This window comes from Vitis vinifera, chromosome 6 (assembly GCF_030704535.1).
Source record: "Vitis vinifera cultivar Pinot Noir 40024 chromosome 6, ASM3070453v1".
NCBI classification, from domain to species: domain Eukaryota; kingdom Viridiplantae; phylum Streptophyta; class Magnoliopsida; order Vitales; family Vitaceae; genus Vitis; species Vitis vinifera.
The window spans coordinates 932,775-953,141 of NC_081810.1; the positions used below are offsets into that span (position 1 = coordinate 932,775).

The 20,367-nt window shown below is 33.3% G+C and overlaps 2 protein-coding genes across 2 annotated transcripts; both read right to left on the reverse strand.

The window, feature by feature from the left end:
• On the reverse strand, positions 1-1,222 carry LOC100257056 (feruloyl CoA ortho-hydroxylase F6H1-3). Its single transcript, XM_002285663.3, has 2 exons — positions 717-1,222; positions 1-571 (listed from the first exon to the last, which is right to left on the reverse strand). Exons 1-2 carry the CDS (start codon positions 1,220-1,222, stop codon positions 1-3), a joined length of 1,077 nt encoding a protein of 358 aa, XP_002285699.1.
• Positions 1,223-17,785: 16,563 nt separating this feature from the next.
• LOC100258779 (probable polyamine transporter At3g13620) lies at positions 17,786-19,449 on the reverse strand. Its single transcript, XM_002283495.5, has one exon. The coding sequence runs from the start codon at positions 19,389-19,391 to the stop codon at positions 17,964-17,966; it is 1,428 nt and encodes a 475-aa protein (XP_002283531.1). The 5' UTR covers positions 19,392-19,449; the 3' UTR covers positions 17,786-17,963.
• Between the last annotated feature and the right edge of the window lie 918 nt (positions 19,450-20,367).

Consider the following 20,367-nt stretch of genomic DNA (forward strand, 5'->3'; position numbering starts at 1 on the left):
TCATATCTTTGCAAATTCGACACTGTTCTTCCCATCGTGTGCCTTCCTGAAGAAGTGCTTCACATAATCCGAGTAGAGAACTTGCTTGTACAGCGGTTCCTCTCCTCCCTCAAGCACCTCTGGCAAAGGACCGATGACCTCGCTTGGCCTCGGGTTCACAAAGATTGGAACTGACACCCTGTTGCTGCTCCCACTGGCAATGACACGGTGCTCAACGCTCTTGTATCGTCCATTGCTCATTATCTGCAGGGCATCGCCAATGTTGATCACAAGCGACCCCCTTATAGGTGGAACATGAACCCAGGTATCATGAACTCCCCTCACATAGAGGCCACCAATGTCATCTTGGAGGAGGACAGTGAGGATCGAAACATCAGAGTGTCGCCCTACTCCCACTGTCAGTTCAGGATTAGGACAAATCGGGTAGTAGTTAAGGTTAATCCTCATTGAACCCATCAAGAGAGACTCTTTTTTTTCATCAATTTCCTTCACATTTAGCCTCCTCGTCAGCACCTCCAGCAGCTGCCTGATGACTAGCTCTGACCTCTTCATATACTCCAGTGCTTGATCCCTGAAAAGGCATAATTAGAACAATCAGTTACCCTTCTACACTCAAAACCGGGTTTTTCTTTTTTTTTTTTTAAATGAGAAATATGATCTAGATTACTCATTTTTCATGTATGCATGAAGACCATAGTTTTCTGTTTTTTCATTACTTGCATACACTAGGCCACAGTGCAGAAGCCTCGTTCTCTGAGACATAGAAAAGACTAAGATAATCTTTCCACTCCAAGCTCTTCTCTGCCTGAGGAGTAAAGCTTGTCCCGAACCTCACATTGTTACTTCTCGAATTCTCCTTCGAGTACTTCCTCTTCTCCTCTCCAGGCAACGCGAAGAACCGATGGGTTGCCTCCTTCACATCCTCGAGCACACCGAGGGGGACTCCATGGTTAACAACCTGGAAGAACCCCCACTTCTCGGCTGCATCACATATCATTTGAGCCACCTTTGGACCATCCAAACAGGCCATATCGATCACCGGTATGCACTCTTCGCATACTACTTTGCTTGCATCAATCCTCTCTTCAGGGGGTTGGATGAACTGCTTGGGAATGGATAGGAGTTTCATTTCAGAGAGACCCTTCACTCCATGGCCTTGGTTCACAACAAAGTCGGTGATATCCCATGAGTTGGTGGCCGATTGCACCATCTTCGGAGCCATCGCCAGAGCAGAAAGGGCCTGAGGAGAGGTAGAGGTAGAGGTGGTGATTGTGCAATTCCATCACCCTCATTAAGAATATATGGGGTGATGACTTCATAAGGGTGATTTCATTATGAAGTCACCACCCTCATTAAGAATATATACATACACTTGAAGTGCTGGTGGTGGGTAGTGGTATATATAAAATGCAATGATTTTTGGGTGGTGACTTCATAATGGTGATCATATCATGACGAAGTCACCACCCTCATTAGGAATATATATACATACTTCATTTTACATGCCAAAACTATGAATATGTATAAGTCACCACCCCAAAATCATTGTAATTTATATGCTAAAACTATATATGGAATGGTTTTGGGGTGGTGACTTCATGTCGTCCAAACAATGGTCAACTAATTTGAATTTTCTTTTTCCTTGGGTTGAGTTTCTGCATTTATAAAAAATTTTAAAAATATATATAAATGTTTGATAATTTTTTTTTTTTTTGGTTAAAAATCGTTTTTGAGAATTTATTTTGAAAAATGTTGCCTTTGAGGTAAATTTAAGATATTTAGGTTTTTTTTTTTAGATTTCTATTATATATATAATTGGAATTATAGAAAATGTTTTAATGAATATAATTAGACAAGAATATTATTTTTCATATTTAAATTTTTAAGTAGAAATTTATTTTTGAAATCGGTTCATAACTATTTTAAATAAAGATCCTCACGTGTTTGGAATTATTTTTAAAAACATTGTTAAATTAAAATTCAATATATATGCAGGGATTTAATAAAATATATGTATAAAAAAACCCAACTTTTATAAATCAATTTTATATTTATTTATTTAAAAATATTTTAAAATACATACACTTTCCATGACTAAGATATTTATTTCCTAAAATATCCTTTTACTTGATTAAATAACATAAAATTATCAAAAGAAAATAATTTATCATTTTAATTTGATAAAAATATATTACAAATAAATATATTATAATTTTTTATTATATAATATTAGATACAAATCATTTTGGAAAAATTCTCTTGGATTCTCAAGTGATAAATAATTTTTCTTAATTATCTAATTAATAATAATTTTAAATATTGTATTATATAAATATACTCTATTTTTTTTAATAAAATTGAATAAAAAAATTATTAATTGGCATCAACAATAAAATAAGAAATTTTAAAAATTTTAAATACAATTAAAACAAAAAAAAATAGAAATTAAAACCAAAAAACTTAAAATTTTAAAGAATAAAATATTGACTTTCATTGTATTTTCAACTTTTTATTAATGAACCGAGTGGTGTTACTAGTTGGAACAGTGATTAATCGCAGATTTAGTCCTGACTTAGTTCGGGTTGAATTTCCTGTGAACGGTTTGGTCAGCCTGTGATAAGCGGTGTTTAAGGGCAGAAGGAGCGTAAGTCCCGTGTTGATCCGCTTGTGGTGGTCCCTGTTCAGGAAATTATCTGAATTAATTAAGGATAAAATTGTGATTATTTTCTGTGACAATGAGTAATATTATTAGGAGATTAAGTAGAGGTAGTTCTTCCAAATCACTTAGGTCTAATGATAGTTCTGCATCATCATCTGCATCATTAACTGCATCATCAATTACTCAAAACATAGTTAATAGTCAAGAAATAAATATTGCTCAAATAGAAAGTCAACTTCATAATTGGTCAATTCCTCACATGAAAATTAATACAATATATCAACAAGGAAATTTTGAATTTAATCAAAATTATTCAATAAAAACTGAAGAAAAAACTATATCTCTTAATCAAAATTTAGAAAGTCTTCAATTATTAAGTCAAAATACTATTAATCATCATAGGAAGAAATTCAATTATATTCATATAGGATTAGTTCAAGTTGCTATAAAACCTTTATTTAGGCTAGGATTAGATATTCCTGTATTTACATGCCTTAGAGATGCTAGATCTATAAATTTTTCTGATTCAATACTTAGCATGATAGATTCAAACCTTGCTAATGGTCCTATTTATTTTAATTGTTTTCCAAACTTTTCCATGAACATAAATGATCCTAGTATACTTTCTAGTTTAACTTTAAATATTAAAACTAAAAACATGAATTTTGTAGAAGAAGCTCAAACTATAGCAATAATTTATAGGATATATTATAAAGTCATGACTACTCAACTAAATCCTAGAGCTATATGTCAATCTGTTAAGGATGAAACATTATTATTACAATATAATCCTAATAATACTCAAGCTTTTGTTCCTAAAAAATTAAAATGGAATGAAATTACTCAAGGAAGTCAATGGGAATTAAAAGATTTAACTCATCCAAAACCTATTAAACCTTTAACAACTCCTTCAAAAATTATTCAACATACTGATGGTACTATTCAAATAGAATTTTCTCCAGTTTCTAAAAATTCTTTCAATCAAGATTTCGTGAATTCAAGACCTTCTACTTCAAATGCTAGTCTAAATAGTGTCAATTTTGCTCCAAAAATTCCTATTCCTGTTTATCAACAAAATGAATCCCCTCCTGTGTCTCCTACTCATTCGGATATGTTTCCTAATCAAGTCAACATAATTCATAAGAAAAATTACAAAAAGACTCCTTTTACTCCTAATGTAGAATGGATAAAATCAGATTATTTTTCTCCTAAAAATGATACAAAAAGAGCTTATTTTCAAACATTTCCTCCTCAAACTAGAAATGCATTAAGAAAACAATATGAAAATTATATGAATCAAAAGAAAATTATTATTCCTTTTTTCTATTGGTTTTTCAAACTTAAAAAACAAAGAAAACAAATTATAACTTTAAGAGATAAAGAAGGACACCAATTAGCTTTAAAACACTCAGAAAATATTCAAAAAAGAATTTTAACAATAACCTCAGAATTAGGTTCACAACCACCCTTAAATAATCATCAATTCAATTTTGATAATAATACAATTTCTGCATCTCCCTTTAAAATCCCAAGAACTAAAGATGAACAAAGTCCCATAATTTACAAAGACATTAGACAAATTCAACAACAATTAAATTATACAAATCATTCTCTTCAACATGTGAATCAACAAACAACAAAAATTTCTCAATTTTTGTTTTCTTCTGCCCCGAGAGAGAGGATAGGAGAAACAACAACATCAAAATCAAATTTTTCTTCAAAAGTTTCTTCAACTTTATCATCATCATCATCTTCATCTTCTAAGTGTTCAGACCAACCTTTTATTATTCCTATAAATGCTGCAAAATCAAATATTCAATTAGCCACACCAACAGAAATAATGTTAAAAGAAATACAAATGAGATTAGATAAACTCAATATTAATGGTATTAATCAAACCAAGAATCAAATTCAAACCATAACAAAAAGAAAATCAGAAATCAATAAAATAGAAGAACAATTCAAAATGTCTCCTGATTCAATAGTAAAACCTCCTGCAACAGTCAATGCAATTTCTAATAATTTTGTAAGTAGAAAAAATTATTATTCAAAACCCTCTTTTCCTGATGTCCAATTAGAAGAAAGAAATTATCAATTAGCTGCTAGTTATGATGGTAGTAGTTTTTATGAAGGGAATATAGATGGAATGAGTGAACATCAAATAATCAATCTGCTTCATGAAATGATGATGGCTGCTAATGCATATAGAATCAAGACTAGTAATTCTGACTTTCATGCTGCCGGTGTCTTGGTCATAGGATTCACTGGTTTGCTTAAAGGATGGTGGGATCATTATTTGAGTCAAAATGATAGAGAATATATATTAAATGCAAAAAAGACAATAATTAAAGAAGAAGGAACATCAGTCCAAAGTTATGAAGAAGATGTTGTCAATACTTTAATATTTTCAATAACAAAACATTTTATAGGAGATCCAGTATATTTTCAAGAAAGAACTTCTGAAATCCTTAACAATCTTAGATGTCCAACACTTCAAGATTTTAAGTGGTATAAAGATATGTTTTTAGTCAAAGTTATGTCAAGACCTGATTGTGGAAATCATTATTGGAAAGAAAAATTTATATCAGGATTACCCACTTTATTTGTAGAAAAGGTTAGACAAAGAATAAGAAATATTCATAATGGTAGGATTCCTTATGAGTCATTAACATATGGAGAATTAATTACTTTTGTTAATAATGAAGGTTTAGCTCTTTGTACAGATCTTAAATTAAAGAGTCAAATGAAAAAAAAGAAACAAGATAACAGAAAAGAATTAGGAAAATTTTGTTCATATTATGGTTATGATACATTAGTTGCCCCTTCAAAAAGAAAAAATAAACAAAATAAAATAAATAATAAAAAACCTTCAACAGAATCAAAATTTCAAAAGAAGTTTGTAAAATCTACTCCTAATAAATCAAAACCTCCAAATAAATCAAATTTAAAAAAGAAAACACCTACTTGTTACAAATGTGGAAAAGTAGGTCATTATTCAAGAGATTGTCAATTAGAAAATAAAATCAATTCATTAGAAATAAGTGATAAACTCAAAAATTTAATGATAGGATTAATGATTGATAAAGAAAATAATGAATCAAGTGAAAATTATGAATCAGAAGAAGATAATCAAATCCTCATAACTCAAGAAATATCAAGTGAAGAGTCAAGTCTAGAAGAAGAATCAGATAATCAAAAAGATTGTGATGGTATTTGTGCATGTTCATATAAGTCAATAAATGTGATTTCAAAATATTCAAAAACTCATTTTAACATCATTATTAGAAATTATGTTCCTCTCATAAACTCAATATATTTTCAATTTTGGTATGATAAAGACAAAATCATTAGATATTTGTTTTATTCTTCAATAGAGATACTAATATTTGAATTTTGTTTACAGATGGAGCAAGAAAGAATTACATTTGGGAAATTTACTCTTCCAGTATTTCCTAAATGTAATCTCTCATTTCGAATTCATAAAGATATTGAAGGTTTAGACAGATCACAAAAATGCATTTTAGACAACCTCTGGAATGCAAAAAGTGATATTCAAAAGTTGGAAGCTTTAAATGCATTATCTTTCCATTTTAAACAGTTAAATGATAAATTAGAAAGTTTTTCTAACCCTTCAAGTTCTGATATACATTGCACACCAATGGATACAGATCTTGAAAATTTCATTTGCAGGAAAAAAGCAAAAGGATCCAAAGATGCATTTTCAAAAGATTTTCAAAATGAATTTCAAAAAGAACTTTCAAAACCAAATGAAGATTCAAAACTTTCTCAAGAAAGCCAAGAATGTCAAATTTCCAGATTTTCATTTTTCAAGTTGAAAAATTTGGACCTTCTTGAAAACCTTAGACAGATGATCTGTGAAAAGGCTAAAGCTACAGGAGAAGCAAAGCAAGAGCATATCATGCAATTTCTTGCTGACTGTAGCACTTTTGGAATTACTATTCAAGGGATGAGCTTCACTTGGATTTCTTGTTATGACAACACTTATAATAATTGTCTAAAGACCGATCCCTTGTGTAGAGAAATTCCATTAGAAAGGCATGACTGTAAGTGTGCTCTTACTTACAGTATATGCAAAGCCAACATTAACCTAGACAGTTATAAACCGATAGTCATCAAATTTAACAATGAGTCAATAGAGTTAACTCCATCCCTCCTCATGGACTATGGAGTTCTTTATCAATTGATTTTCTCTCATCCTGATCAAACTGATAAATGTGGAAGAAAATTAGCTGTTTGTGTTTTAAATGCCTTCATCAATGATTTCAAATCTGTCGAACTCATCATAGAAAGTAAACCTCCTGAATGGTCGAATGATGGAGGAGTCTACCCTGCTCAACATCTCATTTTACTCAAAGCCAATCAGAGAAAACATCAGCTGTTTGGTACAGAGGACCCTTGGCCCTGTACTAAATCCAGTCTCAAAAAACAAATCAGACATTGGAGATCAAGAATGATTGCAAGAGACCTTGATTCCGAGATTTATAGTTCTTCCAACTATAATCTCATTGCTGAAGATAATATTCAAAAAATCATCTCTGCAAATAACTTTCATGAAGTCCCTCTTTTGTTTCAAACTCAATTTACTTATCTTGTTGATAAGTATAAAAAAGAATATGTCCTTGAAGAAGAAGCCAGAAAAACTTTTGAGAAATATCTCTTAGAAATGCTCAGCTAAGAGATATCAAGAATCAAGAATCTTTTATACATCTGTAAAGTAGCTCTCTTGTGATTATCCAAAAAAAAAAAAAAAAGAACAGTATATGAAGTCTGAAGAAGTGCACAGTGCACAGTTTGTAAAAATAAAAAAAATTAAAAAAAAACAAAAAAAAAAAACATGAATAGTGTTTTGTGAATAGTAAATTCCGTCCTTTAAAGTAAAAAGCAAGATGACTCATTGCCCATGTGATGAAATGAAGAAGAAGAAAGCAAATTTACCTCCTGCATACACGTGGAAGACATCCAAGGCATAAAACTTTCAAGCCTTTGCTATAAATAGGGCTCAAAGGCTTCCTCCCAAGGCAGAGGTCGGCAAGAGTAGAGAGAAGTCGGCAAGGGTTCAAGAGCTCCTACAGCCAAGAGAGAGCTTAGGAAGGTTTCAATAGTTTTGAGAGTTCAAAAAAATTAGTGAAAAAATTCTGAGAATTCAAAAATTTCTCTTGTAATTTTCTCTTTGAGTTAGAGTCATTCCTCTGTTGTCAACAACCTGTAATCATCAACTCTCTGTAATCAAGGTATATTTTCAATAAACAATATTTTCAGATTCAAATATTTGTGTTATTATGCTTAAATTTCTGCAATAAATTAGACAGTATTAGACATTAAATATTTCTGTTTTTATGCTTGGAGATAATTAGACAGATATTATATAATATTAGATACAAATCATTTTGGAAAAATTCTCTTGGATTCTCAAGTGATAAATAATTTTTCTTAATTATCTAATTAATAATAATTTTAAATATTGTATTATATAAATATACTCTATTTTTTTTAATAAAATTGAATAAAAAAATTATTAATTGGCATCAACAATAAAATAAGAAATTTTAAAAATTTTAAATACAATTAAAACAAAAAAAATAGAAATTAAAACCAAAAAACTTAAAATTTTAAAGAATAAAATATTGACTTTCATTGTATTTTCAACTTTTTATTAATATCTATATTTTCTACTAGTATCATTTAAAAAAATGAAAGTTAATATTTTATTTTTATATTTTTAACTTTAAAGTTTTTAAATTTTAATTGTATTTTTTAATTTCTTATTTTAATTAGTTTAAAAAATTGTCACTTGGTAAAATTATTCATTCAAGTAAAAGGTCATTTTAAAAAATAAATATATGACTTATGAAATAATGCATGTATTTTAAAATGTTTCTAAATAAATGAATATAAAACAGATTTATAAAAATTGAAATTATATATATATTGAATTTTAATGATTCTAAAAATGAAACAATTTTATAAGATTGGTTATTATCGTAATTGATTTTGACTCTTTGGAATTGACCCGTTTCATTTCTAGTCACAGCTTGAGCTTAATCTAATTTAAATCTGATCACTCTAGCATTGAACTTGATTAAATCATTTGTAAAATTATTAAATTTTACTCAAGTATTAGACTTAGTGTCAATCCAATGCAAGCTTGGCTTGAGGCTTTCCTAGGGTGGTCAAGCCGAAGGCATCCAAGTCGGGCCCAAACCCAAGCCAAGAGACTCATTGTGGACCTCGCATTTCGGCTCAATGCGTTTCCCACTTGAATGACGAGCTCGATTTTTATTTGAAAATGATTTATTGATTATTTGAAAATGACTTGGAGTCGCCACTTATTTTTGTTTTATTTTTAAAGGGTAAACAAAATAAAAAAGAAAAACCCTAAGTGTGACTCTTGGTTTTGGAAAAGGCGGCCTGTGAAAAACCGGATCGGGTTCGGGGGTCAGGTTACTTATCGGGAAGGTACGGTAAAGACCGTAGCACCCCTCTAAGTCCCTAAAGTCGGGTTTCTACTAATAGAATGAAGCTGACGTGGCAATCAACGAGAAAGTCAATGGATATTCACCTAAATCATGCACAATATGAGAATCAAAACACGCAATAGAGATTGACTAGAAAGGAAGTGGATGCGTACCTCGACCACGAGCCACAATGCGCTATCAAGAAACGGGCTTAGTGCATAATTAATGAATACAAAACATAGCTCATACATATCGGAGTGCAAAACGAAGCTCAAGCGAAATACAGTAAGCACAATAATTGACAATCAAAAGGGGTCAAACATAGGGCTCCCAACAAAGCCCGATTTATTGTTCATGAGTTAATCTCATAAATCCCGTGTTTTAGAATTATGAAGGAATCACTATTGCTTATGTAAAATCAAGAAGATCAGAAGATTATTTAGGAACTGAAATGTGATTAAAAACTATTCGAGTAAAAACTGGATTATTGGAGCTTATTTGAAAATTGGAGTATTTGAAATTAAATTTTGAAGATTAGGGCTCTGGTGATTAAATCGAAATTTGTTAAAGAAAATGAGACGGACTTTAGGAAATTGAACTGTGAGACCATAGACTTTTGAAAGTTGAATTTATAATAATGATAGTAATAAGATCTTGAGAGTTTGAATTAATAATAATAATAATAATAATAAGATTTCGAAGGTCTGAATTAATGATAAAATAATAATAATAATATTTTGAAAGCATGAATTAATAATAATAATAATAAGATTTTGATAATCGAATTAATAATAATAATAATAATAGTAATAATAATAATAAGATTTTAAAAGTTGAATTAATGATAATAATAATAATAATATTTTGAGAGTTAGGTTAATAATAATAATAGTAGGATTTTGAAGGTTGAATTAATAATAATGATAATAAAAATATTTTGAAAGTGTGAATTAATAATAATAATAATGAGAGTTTGAGAGTTTGGATTAATGATAATAATAATAATAATAATAATAAATAGATGTTGAAAGTGTGATAATAATAATGATAATAATGAGATTTTGAAAGTTGGGTTAATCATAATAATAGTAATGAAATTTCTGAAAGTTGGGTTAATAATAATAATAATAAGAATAAATAGATTTTGAAAGTTGAGGTAATAATAATAATAATAATGAGATTTTTGAAAGTTTGGATTAATGATGATAATAATAATGATAATAATAATGATGACAAGAATAATGACAATAACAATAGTAATAATAGTAACAATGATAACAATAATAATAACAATGATAATAATAATTAATAATAATAATAATAACAATGATAATAATAACAATGATGAGAATAATTAATAATAATAATAATAACAATGATAATAATAATTAATAATAATAATAACAATAATAATAATAATAATAATCAATAATAATTAATAATAATAATAATAAATGATAATATTTTGAAAGTTGAATTAGTAATAATAATAAGAATAATATTTTAAAAGTTGAATTAATAATAATAATATTTTAAAAGTTGAATTAATAATAATAATATTTTAAAAGTTGAATTAATAATAATAATAATAATAACAATAATAAGATTTTGAAAGTTGAATTAATAATAATAATAATAATAATAATAATAAGATTTTAAAAGTTAAATTAATAATAATGATAATCATACTAATAATGTTAATGATAAGATTTTGAAATAATAATAATAATAATAAGGTTTTGAAAGTTGAATTAATAATAATGATAATAATAATGTTTTAAATGTTGAATTAATAATAATAATAATAATAATAAGATTTTAAAAGTTAAATTAATAATAATGATAATCATACTAATAACGTTAATGATAAGATTTTGAAATAATAATAATAATAATAATGTTTTGAAAGTTGAATTAATAATAATAATATTTTAAAAGTTGGATTAATAATAATAACAAAGCCCAGACCTAGTCCATCAGCAACCCTAATAAAGCCCAAACCTAGTCAAGCCCAAAAACTAACTTCATCTTCTCTTTGGGCCTTTCAGCCACGTGCTCTTCTTCTTCACCTTAGGAAGAATATGACGGAGAAAGCGGAGGTGAGAGGGGCATCGCCGGAGGTCCTCGAAGTTGGTCCAAGCTGTAGCCGCTCCGCGCCGTTTCGTCGTGTCGCGCTGCCTCCTCTGCCGTCGAACACGTCCAGCTGCAGCGGCTTGGTGTCGGTGTGGAGCCTGCTGCCGCAGCCTTCATGGGAGCATGGAGTGCTTTGTCGGCCGGAATCTTGGCATCGAGAGGTGGTGAGAGAGAAATGTGGAGGAAAGGTTCGGTAACTGGCCGCTCTTGGCGCACTCCTCCTCAGTCTTGACTCCCTCGTGGATCAACAAGGTGGCGTCACCGCCTTCGTCCACGATGAGATCGGGACTGCCACCGGGATTCCAGCTGAGGGCCCGCTCCGTGCACCACCAGTATCCTTGGGGGGTCTCGCCCTTCCAGGCGAAGACGACGGCAGCGGCGGCGCAGTCCTGGGTGGAGAGGGTAACGATAAGGACGACGGTCTAGATGGCCATGCGGAGCAAGCCAGTGACCTCGGCACCCATTTCATCCATGTACCCAACCGTCAGTGGATTAAGATGGATGAAGAATTTGAAGACAAAATATGGAGGAACACCTCAATTCATTCTGTGATACCTCTTTTTACAATGAATGAAAGCATAAATAAATAGCCTACGGATATGAGACAATTCCGGAATGGAATTTTCCTTACATGGAAAGTGAATAAACTCTTACATGGGAAGTGAATAAACTACTCTTACATGGAAAGTGAATAAACTACCTTGCTAGAATTACTCCTAAATATATAAACTACTCTTACATGGAAAGTGAATAAACTACCTTGCTAGAATTACTCCTAAATCAATTATAATAAAGGCTGTACATTACACTAATTAGGGAAGTAAACAGAGGATGCTGGCTTGATTTCCAACACTCCCCCTCAAGCCGCGTTGTAGATGTTGATCATTCCAAGTTTTTCTGTCAGATCTTTGAAGTTAACTCGAGCAAGAGCTTTTGTGAGAATGTCAGTCATTTGACAGTTTGTCGGAGTGGAGCTGACTTTGAAAACTCCTTCTTCAATCTTTTCCTTGATAAAGTGTCGATCTATCTCCACGTGCTTAGTTCGATCATGATGAACCGGATTCTTAGCGATACTGATGGTAGCTTGATTGTCGCAGTATAACACCATGGGATGCTTGAAAGCTTCCTGAATATTCTGAGGAACTTGTATCTCTGTGATGCTAGAAGTGAATGCACGAAACGTAGGTGATAGCTTATCATAAGAAATAAAATTTCCAATGGGATGCTGAGTGCATGATCTAACTCCTTTCCTCCAAGCTATGGGCATATTAAGAATATCATTTTCTAACTCGAAATCAACAGTACCATCAGGAGCATTGTTACCTGGAAGTTTGCTTGGATTAGGACCCGGTTCTGCCTCATGGGTTTGTTGAGAAAGTGCTCTTTCCTCCGTTTCCTCTTGGATGTGCTCCTTATCCCACAAGTCAACAATGGACTCGGGTTGATTAAATGACTCTGGAGGAATGTGATTTTCAGTGGTGATGGGTGACTCACTGAATGACTCAAGATCCCAAAATTGATATTCTTGAGTTGAATTCTCCCCTTGAATATCGTTTTTGGGATAGTAAGGCCGGGTTTCAAAAAAGGTGACATCCATTGAATTGTAGAATTTTCTTGTGACCGGAGAGTAACACTTATACCCTTTTTGATTTGAAGAATACCCAAGAAAGATGCACTTGAGTGACCTAGGATCAAGTTTACTTCTATGTTGTTGATTGATATGAACAAAGACAGAGCACCCGAAAATTTTGGGTGGGACGGTGGAGATGAGACGAGTAGTCGGAAAGGATTTTAGGAGTGTTTGACAAGGTGTTTGGAATTTTAGTACCCTAGACGGCATCCTATTGATGAGGTAGGCTGCCGTAAGTACAGCTTGCCCCCAGAATAATTTTGGAACATTCATGGAGAACATTAGTGATCTAGCCACCTCTAACAAATGCCTATTTTTCCTTTCAGCGATTCCGTTTTGTTGTAGGGTATCAACACATGAACTTAAGTGAACTATCCCTTCTTGTGCTAGAAATTCTTCTAGAATGGAGTTGAAATAATCCCTAGCATTATCAGACTTTAGAATTTGTATTTTTGACTGGAATTGGGTCTGAATCATATTTTTAAAATTTTTGAAAATTTGACTCGTTTCAGATTTTTCTTTCATGAGGAATACCCAAGTTAATCTAGTGTGATCATCTATGAATGAGACAAACCACCTAGTACCAGTTACATTTTTTTATTCTTGACGGACCCCAGATATCGCTATGAATCATTGAGAATGGACTAAACTCTTTATAGGGTTGAATGGGAAAGTGAGACCGGACTTGCTTTGATAATTGACAGATTTCACACTCAAAGGATTTTGGATTTTTATTAAATAATGAAGGAAATAAATGCTTGAGATACATAACATTTGGATGACCTAAGCGATAGTGCCACAACCTAATTGCACTATCGTTATTTTGACATGAAACCGAAAAAGAATTACTACCAACTGTCATTTGAGGTTGTTCTTGTGGATCATGGCGCTCCTTAAGGATGTAGAGTCCAGAGCATTCCTCAACATTGCCAATCGTCTTCCCCGAATCCAAATCCTGAAATTCACAGTGAGTGGAGGAAAAATTAGTAATACACCTCTTTTCCTTAGTGAGTTTACTAATTGACAATAGATTACAGTCCAAGTTAAGAACAAGGAGAACAGAGTTGAGAGTAAGATCCCTTGATAGCACAACTGAACCTGTTCCGGCAACCTTTGATAGTGAACCATCTGCTATTCGGACTGTTAAATTATTTGGACATGAGCTATATGTATCAAAAATTGTCGCATCTCCCGTCATATGATCAGATGTTCCTGAGTCCACTATCCAAGGTTTTTTACGTTTCTTACCAGCAGTGAAGGCACTCAAAAAATTACCTTTGTGAGCCAAGGTTCCGGAACCAATGACCTGGTTGGAAGATGAGCCAGTTTGTGACTGTACTGGCAAAAGAGGAGACAGTAGTTTCTGAAGCATCTCCATTTGCTCCTTATTAAAAGGGCTAGCTTCAGGTTGTGGCGATTGTTCATCGGTAGCCACATGATTGCCTCGTCCTTCTTTCTCAAGTGGTTGACGTGGCTTCCAATCTACTGGCTTTCCATGAATCTTCCAGCAAGTTTCTCTTGAGTGTCCTGGCTTTCTACAATGATCACACCAAGGTCTACCTCCTTTAATTTTTTGACGGTTGTCAAAAGGAGCGAATTGAGTCTTAAGAGCCGAGCTTTCTGCCATATTCAGTTGTTGATGGGATCCCATCATGAGATTTTTCCGACTTTCTTCGCGACGGACTTCAGAGAATGCCTCTCTGAGGCTAGGTAGGGGTTTTACTCCCATGATTCTTCCTCTGATTTCATCAAGATTTTTGTTCAAACCTAACAAAAATTTAAACACACGTTTCCCTTCGACAATCTTTTTATACAAAAAACCATCTGTAACACAATTCCAGTTATGAACCTCAAACGTATCAAGTTGACGCCATAGACGAGTAAGAGTATTGAAATATTCAGTTACCGTAAGGTTCCCTTGACGCAAATCGTGGAGGATGCCTTCAATCTGGATGATTTCAGATGTGTTTTCCTTGTCTGAGAAAGTTTCTTTTGCAGTGTTCCAGATTTCTTTGGCAGTATCAAATGACAGAAAATTTTCACCAATGTCAACGGTCATAGAGTTGACTAGCCAGGACATGACCATATTATTTTCTGCTATCCACTTTTTGTAGGTTGATGCTGTGGTTTCTGGTGCCGCCGAAGCTCCGGTGATGTAGTCATCTTTCTCCTTTCCCCGTATAAACATTAATATGGACTGAGACCATTGCAAATAATTTTGCCCATTCAGTTTATGGGCTGTGATTGGAAGATGAGAGGTTTCCATCTGATGAGAGGATGAAGATGATGAGATGATGATATCAGAAGTAGAGGATGATGAATTGGTAGCCATTCCAAAGGCTGGACCGTATTTAGGCATAAATTAGAAGAATAGAATTGAGTAAAAAAACCGACTAAAGATGAAGACGATGAGACAGGATTAAACCTGCTCTGATACCATGAAGAATTTGAAGACAAAATATGGAGGAACACCTCAATTCATTCTGTGATACCTCTTTTTACAATGAATGAAAGCATAAATAAATAGCCTACGGATATGAGACAATTCCGGAATGGAATTTCCCTTACATGGAAAGTGAATAAACTCTTACATGGGAAGTGAATAAACTACTCTTACATGGAAAGTGAATAAACTACCTTGCTAGAATTACTCCTAAATATATAAACTACTCTTACATGGAAAGTGAATAAACTACCTTGCTAGAATTACTCCTAAATCAATTATAATAAAGGTTGTACATTACACTAATTAGGGAAGTAAACAGAGGATGCTGGCTTGATTTCCAACAATGGACGCTACTTACCGGAATGGAACACACAATATAACTAGCCTCTCAAATATTAAACAAAAAAAACAAAAGCAAAACATACTGACAAACAGAGTATGAACCATTAAGAATCAGTTATGCCAAACATGAAGAAAGAAAATATACCGGAGAGCCATAATAACCATACCTGAAGATGGTTCTCTCCAGCTAGGTGGGCGAGGGAATCACCCAGCCATCTTGCCTTTTTCCCCTCTCTTCCTCTTAGCCTCCTCTCTTTTTCTTTCTCCCCCAGGTCTATCTTCCTGAGGAAGCCATTACCTGCTTCCTGCCCCTCTCATGTCCCATCTGGCCGACCAAAGCCGCGCCTTTCCCGGGTGGTCAAAAAATATATAAATATAAAAAAAAACAGTCCACTGTCTCCATGGGGGGTCTACACTCATGCTTTAATCGGCCTGACCTGAACCGTTTACATGCCTAGAACTCAAAGATAAGGAATGTACCTTGGCATCAAACCCTTTTATGGACCCATAATTTCTATGCAAAACTTCATAGTCTTACAATTTTCCTCTTTTTCTCACTTCTATTGCAAATGAAATAGATGAAAAATAGGTTACTTTCAAGTCAAGAAACAATATACATATAAACATCATTTTGAGTCTATTCTTCATGTCATGAATTTTGATTATTTGGGATCTCATTTTTCTATTACAAGTTTGAACTTTTAAAATAATTGATAATTTAATATGGTATTATTGAAAGATAATATCTTTCTATTAGAAATATAAGCTTTGTTTGAAGGTTACACAAAAGTTTTAAAAGTATTTAGGTTGAATTCTCTATCATAAGCTTTATACTTTTTATCCATATCGATTCGATTTGAGATCTTGGTGTGGACGTTAGAACATTAAGACCTTTCCCTAGTATAAGAGGACTGTGAAGCACCTCTAATCTACGAATTATGGTTCCCACAATTAACGTTGGATAGTTAAGTGTGGATCAAATAATTGTTAAAATTTATCTATCTTTTGAACAAATAGGAAGAGTTATGACACATGTTTTTTTAACCTAAAACTAGATATGAGAAATAATTTTTTATTTAATTAAAAATATTATAATTATCCTTATCTTAATAAAACCATTTTAGCTATCAATTTTTAAATATAAAATTCAATCACATCAAAACAATAATAAATTTTATTTTTATTTTTATCGTTAAACCCAAAAGTTAAACCGTAGCAACCAATCAAGATCCCAACAAGTACTCAAACCGGTCATTCTTATTGACTAGGATTGACCCAAGAAAAGGAAGTGTTCAAAGCCGAATTAGGAGTTCATATATAGACTAAGATCTAAAGATTAGCCATCAAATAACAGATGGGTTCTTTAACATTCAACTCTTCCAGCTTCATATGAGATAAGGGTTGGGACTTTTCCTTACCAATCCAGAAGCTTCAGACAGTATATTACTATATTTTGGGATCTGGGTGTTGTCTATATGCTAGCTAATTGCCAAGACCATCGCTGTCATTAGCAACAGCTAGCACATATTCTATGCCAACAGCCCATTTTCTATATGTCCCAATCACATAATTCAGTGTGATTGGGGTTGCTGATGGGTTGCTCAGCATGGCCTAATCCCTGTACCATGATGTCCATGACCCACCATGCTCAAGCTCAATTAGGACGATCCATGGATCTCAAGCCCGTAGGACGGCCTCGTTTGGGATAGCCTTTTACTTTTGGCCTGTTCTGAAATCTAAAGTTGGAAGTTATATTTAAAGGACTTTCATTAAACATGAAATAACTTCTTAAACAAGTCAAACTATAGCTCATACAATAAATGATATTTTCCTGACTTTTATATTAAGTTCTTTTTTAAGCTATAAACTTTTTAAACAAAATTAGTCACACAGACGTGAAATAAACTCTTCTTGAGCTTAAAAAAAAAAAGAGATTTTGACTTCAAACTGGGCCTAAGTGTTGTCATATTGGTTCTGGCTGTTTTCAATCTCGGGCATGTTTAAGGACTATAAACATGACAACATATTCAGCCTTCTTAATGCAACTTTTCTTCTCAATTTGATCCAGATCAGTGCATGCCATTATAGAAAAGCTCATGGAATTTGTAATATGATTGGAGCTCTCTCATTCAGTTCAATATTGAGCTTTGGTACACTTTTGCCTACACAAACTGAAGAAGACTAATTTACAAACTCACCATTTATTTTCCTTTGTAAATATTGGAGACAATCCACCCTAAAAGGGCCGAAAGTACCCACATGGCTTTGATCAATAATCTACTCTACATCCCCATCTTCCACTCTTTCCCTAACAGTATCGAACCCAAGCCACATCCTTGACTTGCAAAAATTCATCAAAAAGTACCAAAAAATCCCAACAAGCGTGAGCAGACCACTAACCATACAGACAGTTTTGGTAGCAATTGCCATCACAAAGACCAAAAACCCAGAAGGAACCAAGCACATGATCACCAATCCAGGCAGCCCCATTGGCACCTTGTATGGCCTGTTCACCGCCGGCCACCTCCTCCTCAACCAAAGGAATGAGGCGAATTCAAGTAACATCCCTAAACTGTACAGAAAATTGGCTGAAGAGATTATATCACTGAAATCCATAAAAGATACTGCAAGTCCGAATACAGTTGATATCAGAATTCCCACCCAGGGTGTGTTGAACCATGTCGATCTAACCCCGAAAAACCGAGGCACAAATCCTAAATCCGCCATGCCCAGAAGCTGGTAAGCACAGCTGCTCAACTGTGCCTCAAAGAGCCCAATTGTTGATAAAACAGCCCCAACTTCCACCCAGACTTTCAGCCATTTTCCGGCGATGATTTGAGCCACATTGGCAAAATAGCCGTCCACCCAGTCTTCCTGGTCTAAGGGAATAGCCCCAGTTGCAGCCAAGAGAGGGATCAAGTATGCCAAACAAACAAGCATACCAGCAGAAAACAGTGCCTTGGGAAAGGTCTTTTGTGGCTGATCAACTTCACCAGCTAAAGTACTTGCACTGTCCCAAAAATTCAAGTTCCAGAAGAGGGTATTGAAGAACAATGTCCAATCTTTCTTTACACCTTTCTCACCCAAACTCAGCCACCTGATTGGCTCAATTTTAGGTATAGATATCAAAGTAAGAACCAGAAATGGAGACAGTGAAATAATCCCTAGAGAAACTGCAGTATAACCCACTATGCTCAAACCTGTGTAGTTCAGAAAGGAGAGCAGCAGAGTTGAAAACAACACTGCTAAATACCTAGGAAGGCCGGAAGAGAAGATGGGGAAGAGGAGTTTGAGGTAGTCCACACAGAGAACTGGGTAGGAAGCAATGTTGATGACACCACAGAGGAACTTCCATGAGCCCATGAGGGAGCCCCAGAAGGGGCCAAAGGCTTGGTGAGCCCATATGACAAAGCCGCCGTTGCCGGGGAAAGTGGTGGCGAGCTCAGCAGTGACGAGAGCTTCCGGGATGCTCCATATGAAGGGGAAGATGAGGAAGCCAAGGATGGCCAAGAGGGGTCCTGCTGCACCAACTGCTTGCTCTTCTCCATATGGGCCTCCAGCTACTTCAAAGTAGATCAGAAAAATTAATGGGATTAGAGCTAGCTTCTTTGGGTCTTTGGTGGCGGTGGCGGTGGTGCTGGCGGTTGGTAGTGGTTCTTCGAGAAGATAAGGTGGAGATTTTGGGGTAGAATGTGAGATTCCCATGTTGGGTTTTTGCTCTAGATTTTTTGGTTCAAAGGTTGATCGGTAGTTGGACTTGATTTACAAGATCCATGAGTGGGTCCTTTTGTAGAAATAAAGCTAGGGTTTTGGGCCCACTGTTGACCAATTGGGGCTAGAGGACAATGTCTGAGAACCCCCACACAGTTCCCAAAAAAAGTGGTATACTTGGTATATTTAATTTAGGAAAACGATTGTTCTCACGTGCTTAATTTTTTAAATAAAAAAAGCTATAAAATTATTCAAATTTCATGAATCATCCATTAAATAATAATAATAATAATAATAATAATTAAAAAAAAATTGTATTTGAATGGTGAAAAATTGTGCATTCAATATATAAAAATTTAATTATTTTTAAATAGAGGTATAAATTTTTTATTTTAAAAATTTAGAGTTTGTTTGTTTTTAAGAATAATTTTTTATTTTAAAAAATAAAAAAAATACATTTGATAATTAAAAACATATTTTTTTTTTCAATTCTTAAAAACAAAAGATATGATATTTTTAGAAAATGTCTTTTTTGATTATTTTTCTCAATTAATTTAAAAACATATTGACAAGCCAATTTGGAATTTTGTGGTTGTAAGTCGTTTTAATTAGATAGAAAAATAGCTTCCAATTTAGGTTCGTGGGCCCACAAGAGGTGCACAAGGAGAAACAAAACAAGGCATTTGTAATGTTGAACCATACCTAACGAAGAAGAAAAAGATTTTTATTTCCACTAATTTTGGTGTATTGGTTCCCTTGGTCCAATTTTGATAATACTCTTCAAAGCATAATTTCTATTTACTATTATCTAAAAATAATCAAATTATTTATGATAAGATGAAATCAAGAAATAATCTGCACCTATGAAATTATGTAAGATCTCCTTTAAGATCTGACAATTTCATCCAAGACAAAGATTTATAAAATAATCAATTATGAAGATTCCAAATCATTTAAAATAAAGTGGTCA

Coding starts and splice junctions, on each gene's coding strand:
- LOC100258779 (XM_002283495.5), bottom strand. CDS start 19,391: ATGGGAATCTCACATTCTACCCCAAAATCTCCACCTTATCTTCTCGAA.
- LOC100257056 (XM_002285663.3), bottom strand. CDS start 1,222: ATGGCTCCGAAGATGGTGCAATCGGCCACCAACTCATGGGATATCACC. Junction 572..716: donor CTGTGGCCTAGTGTATGCAA/GTAATGAAAAAA, acceptor ATGCCTTTTCAG/GGATCAAGCACTGGAGTATA.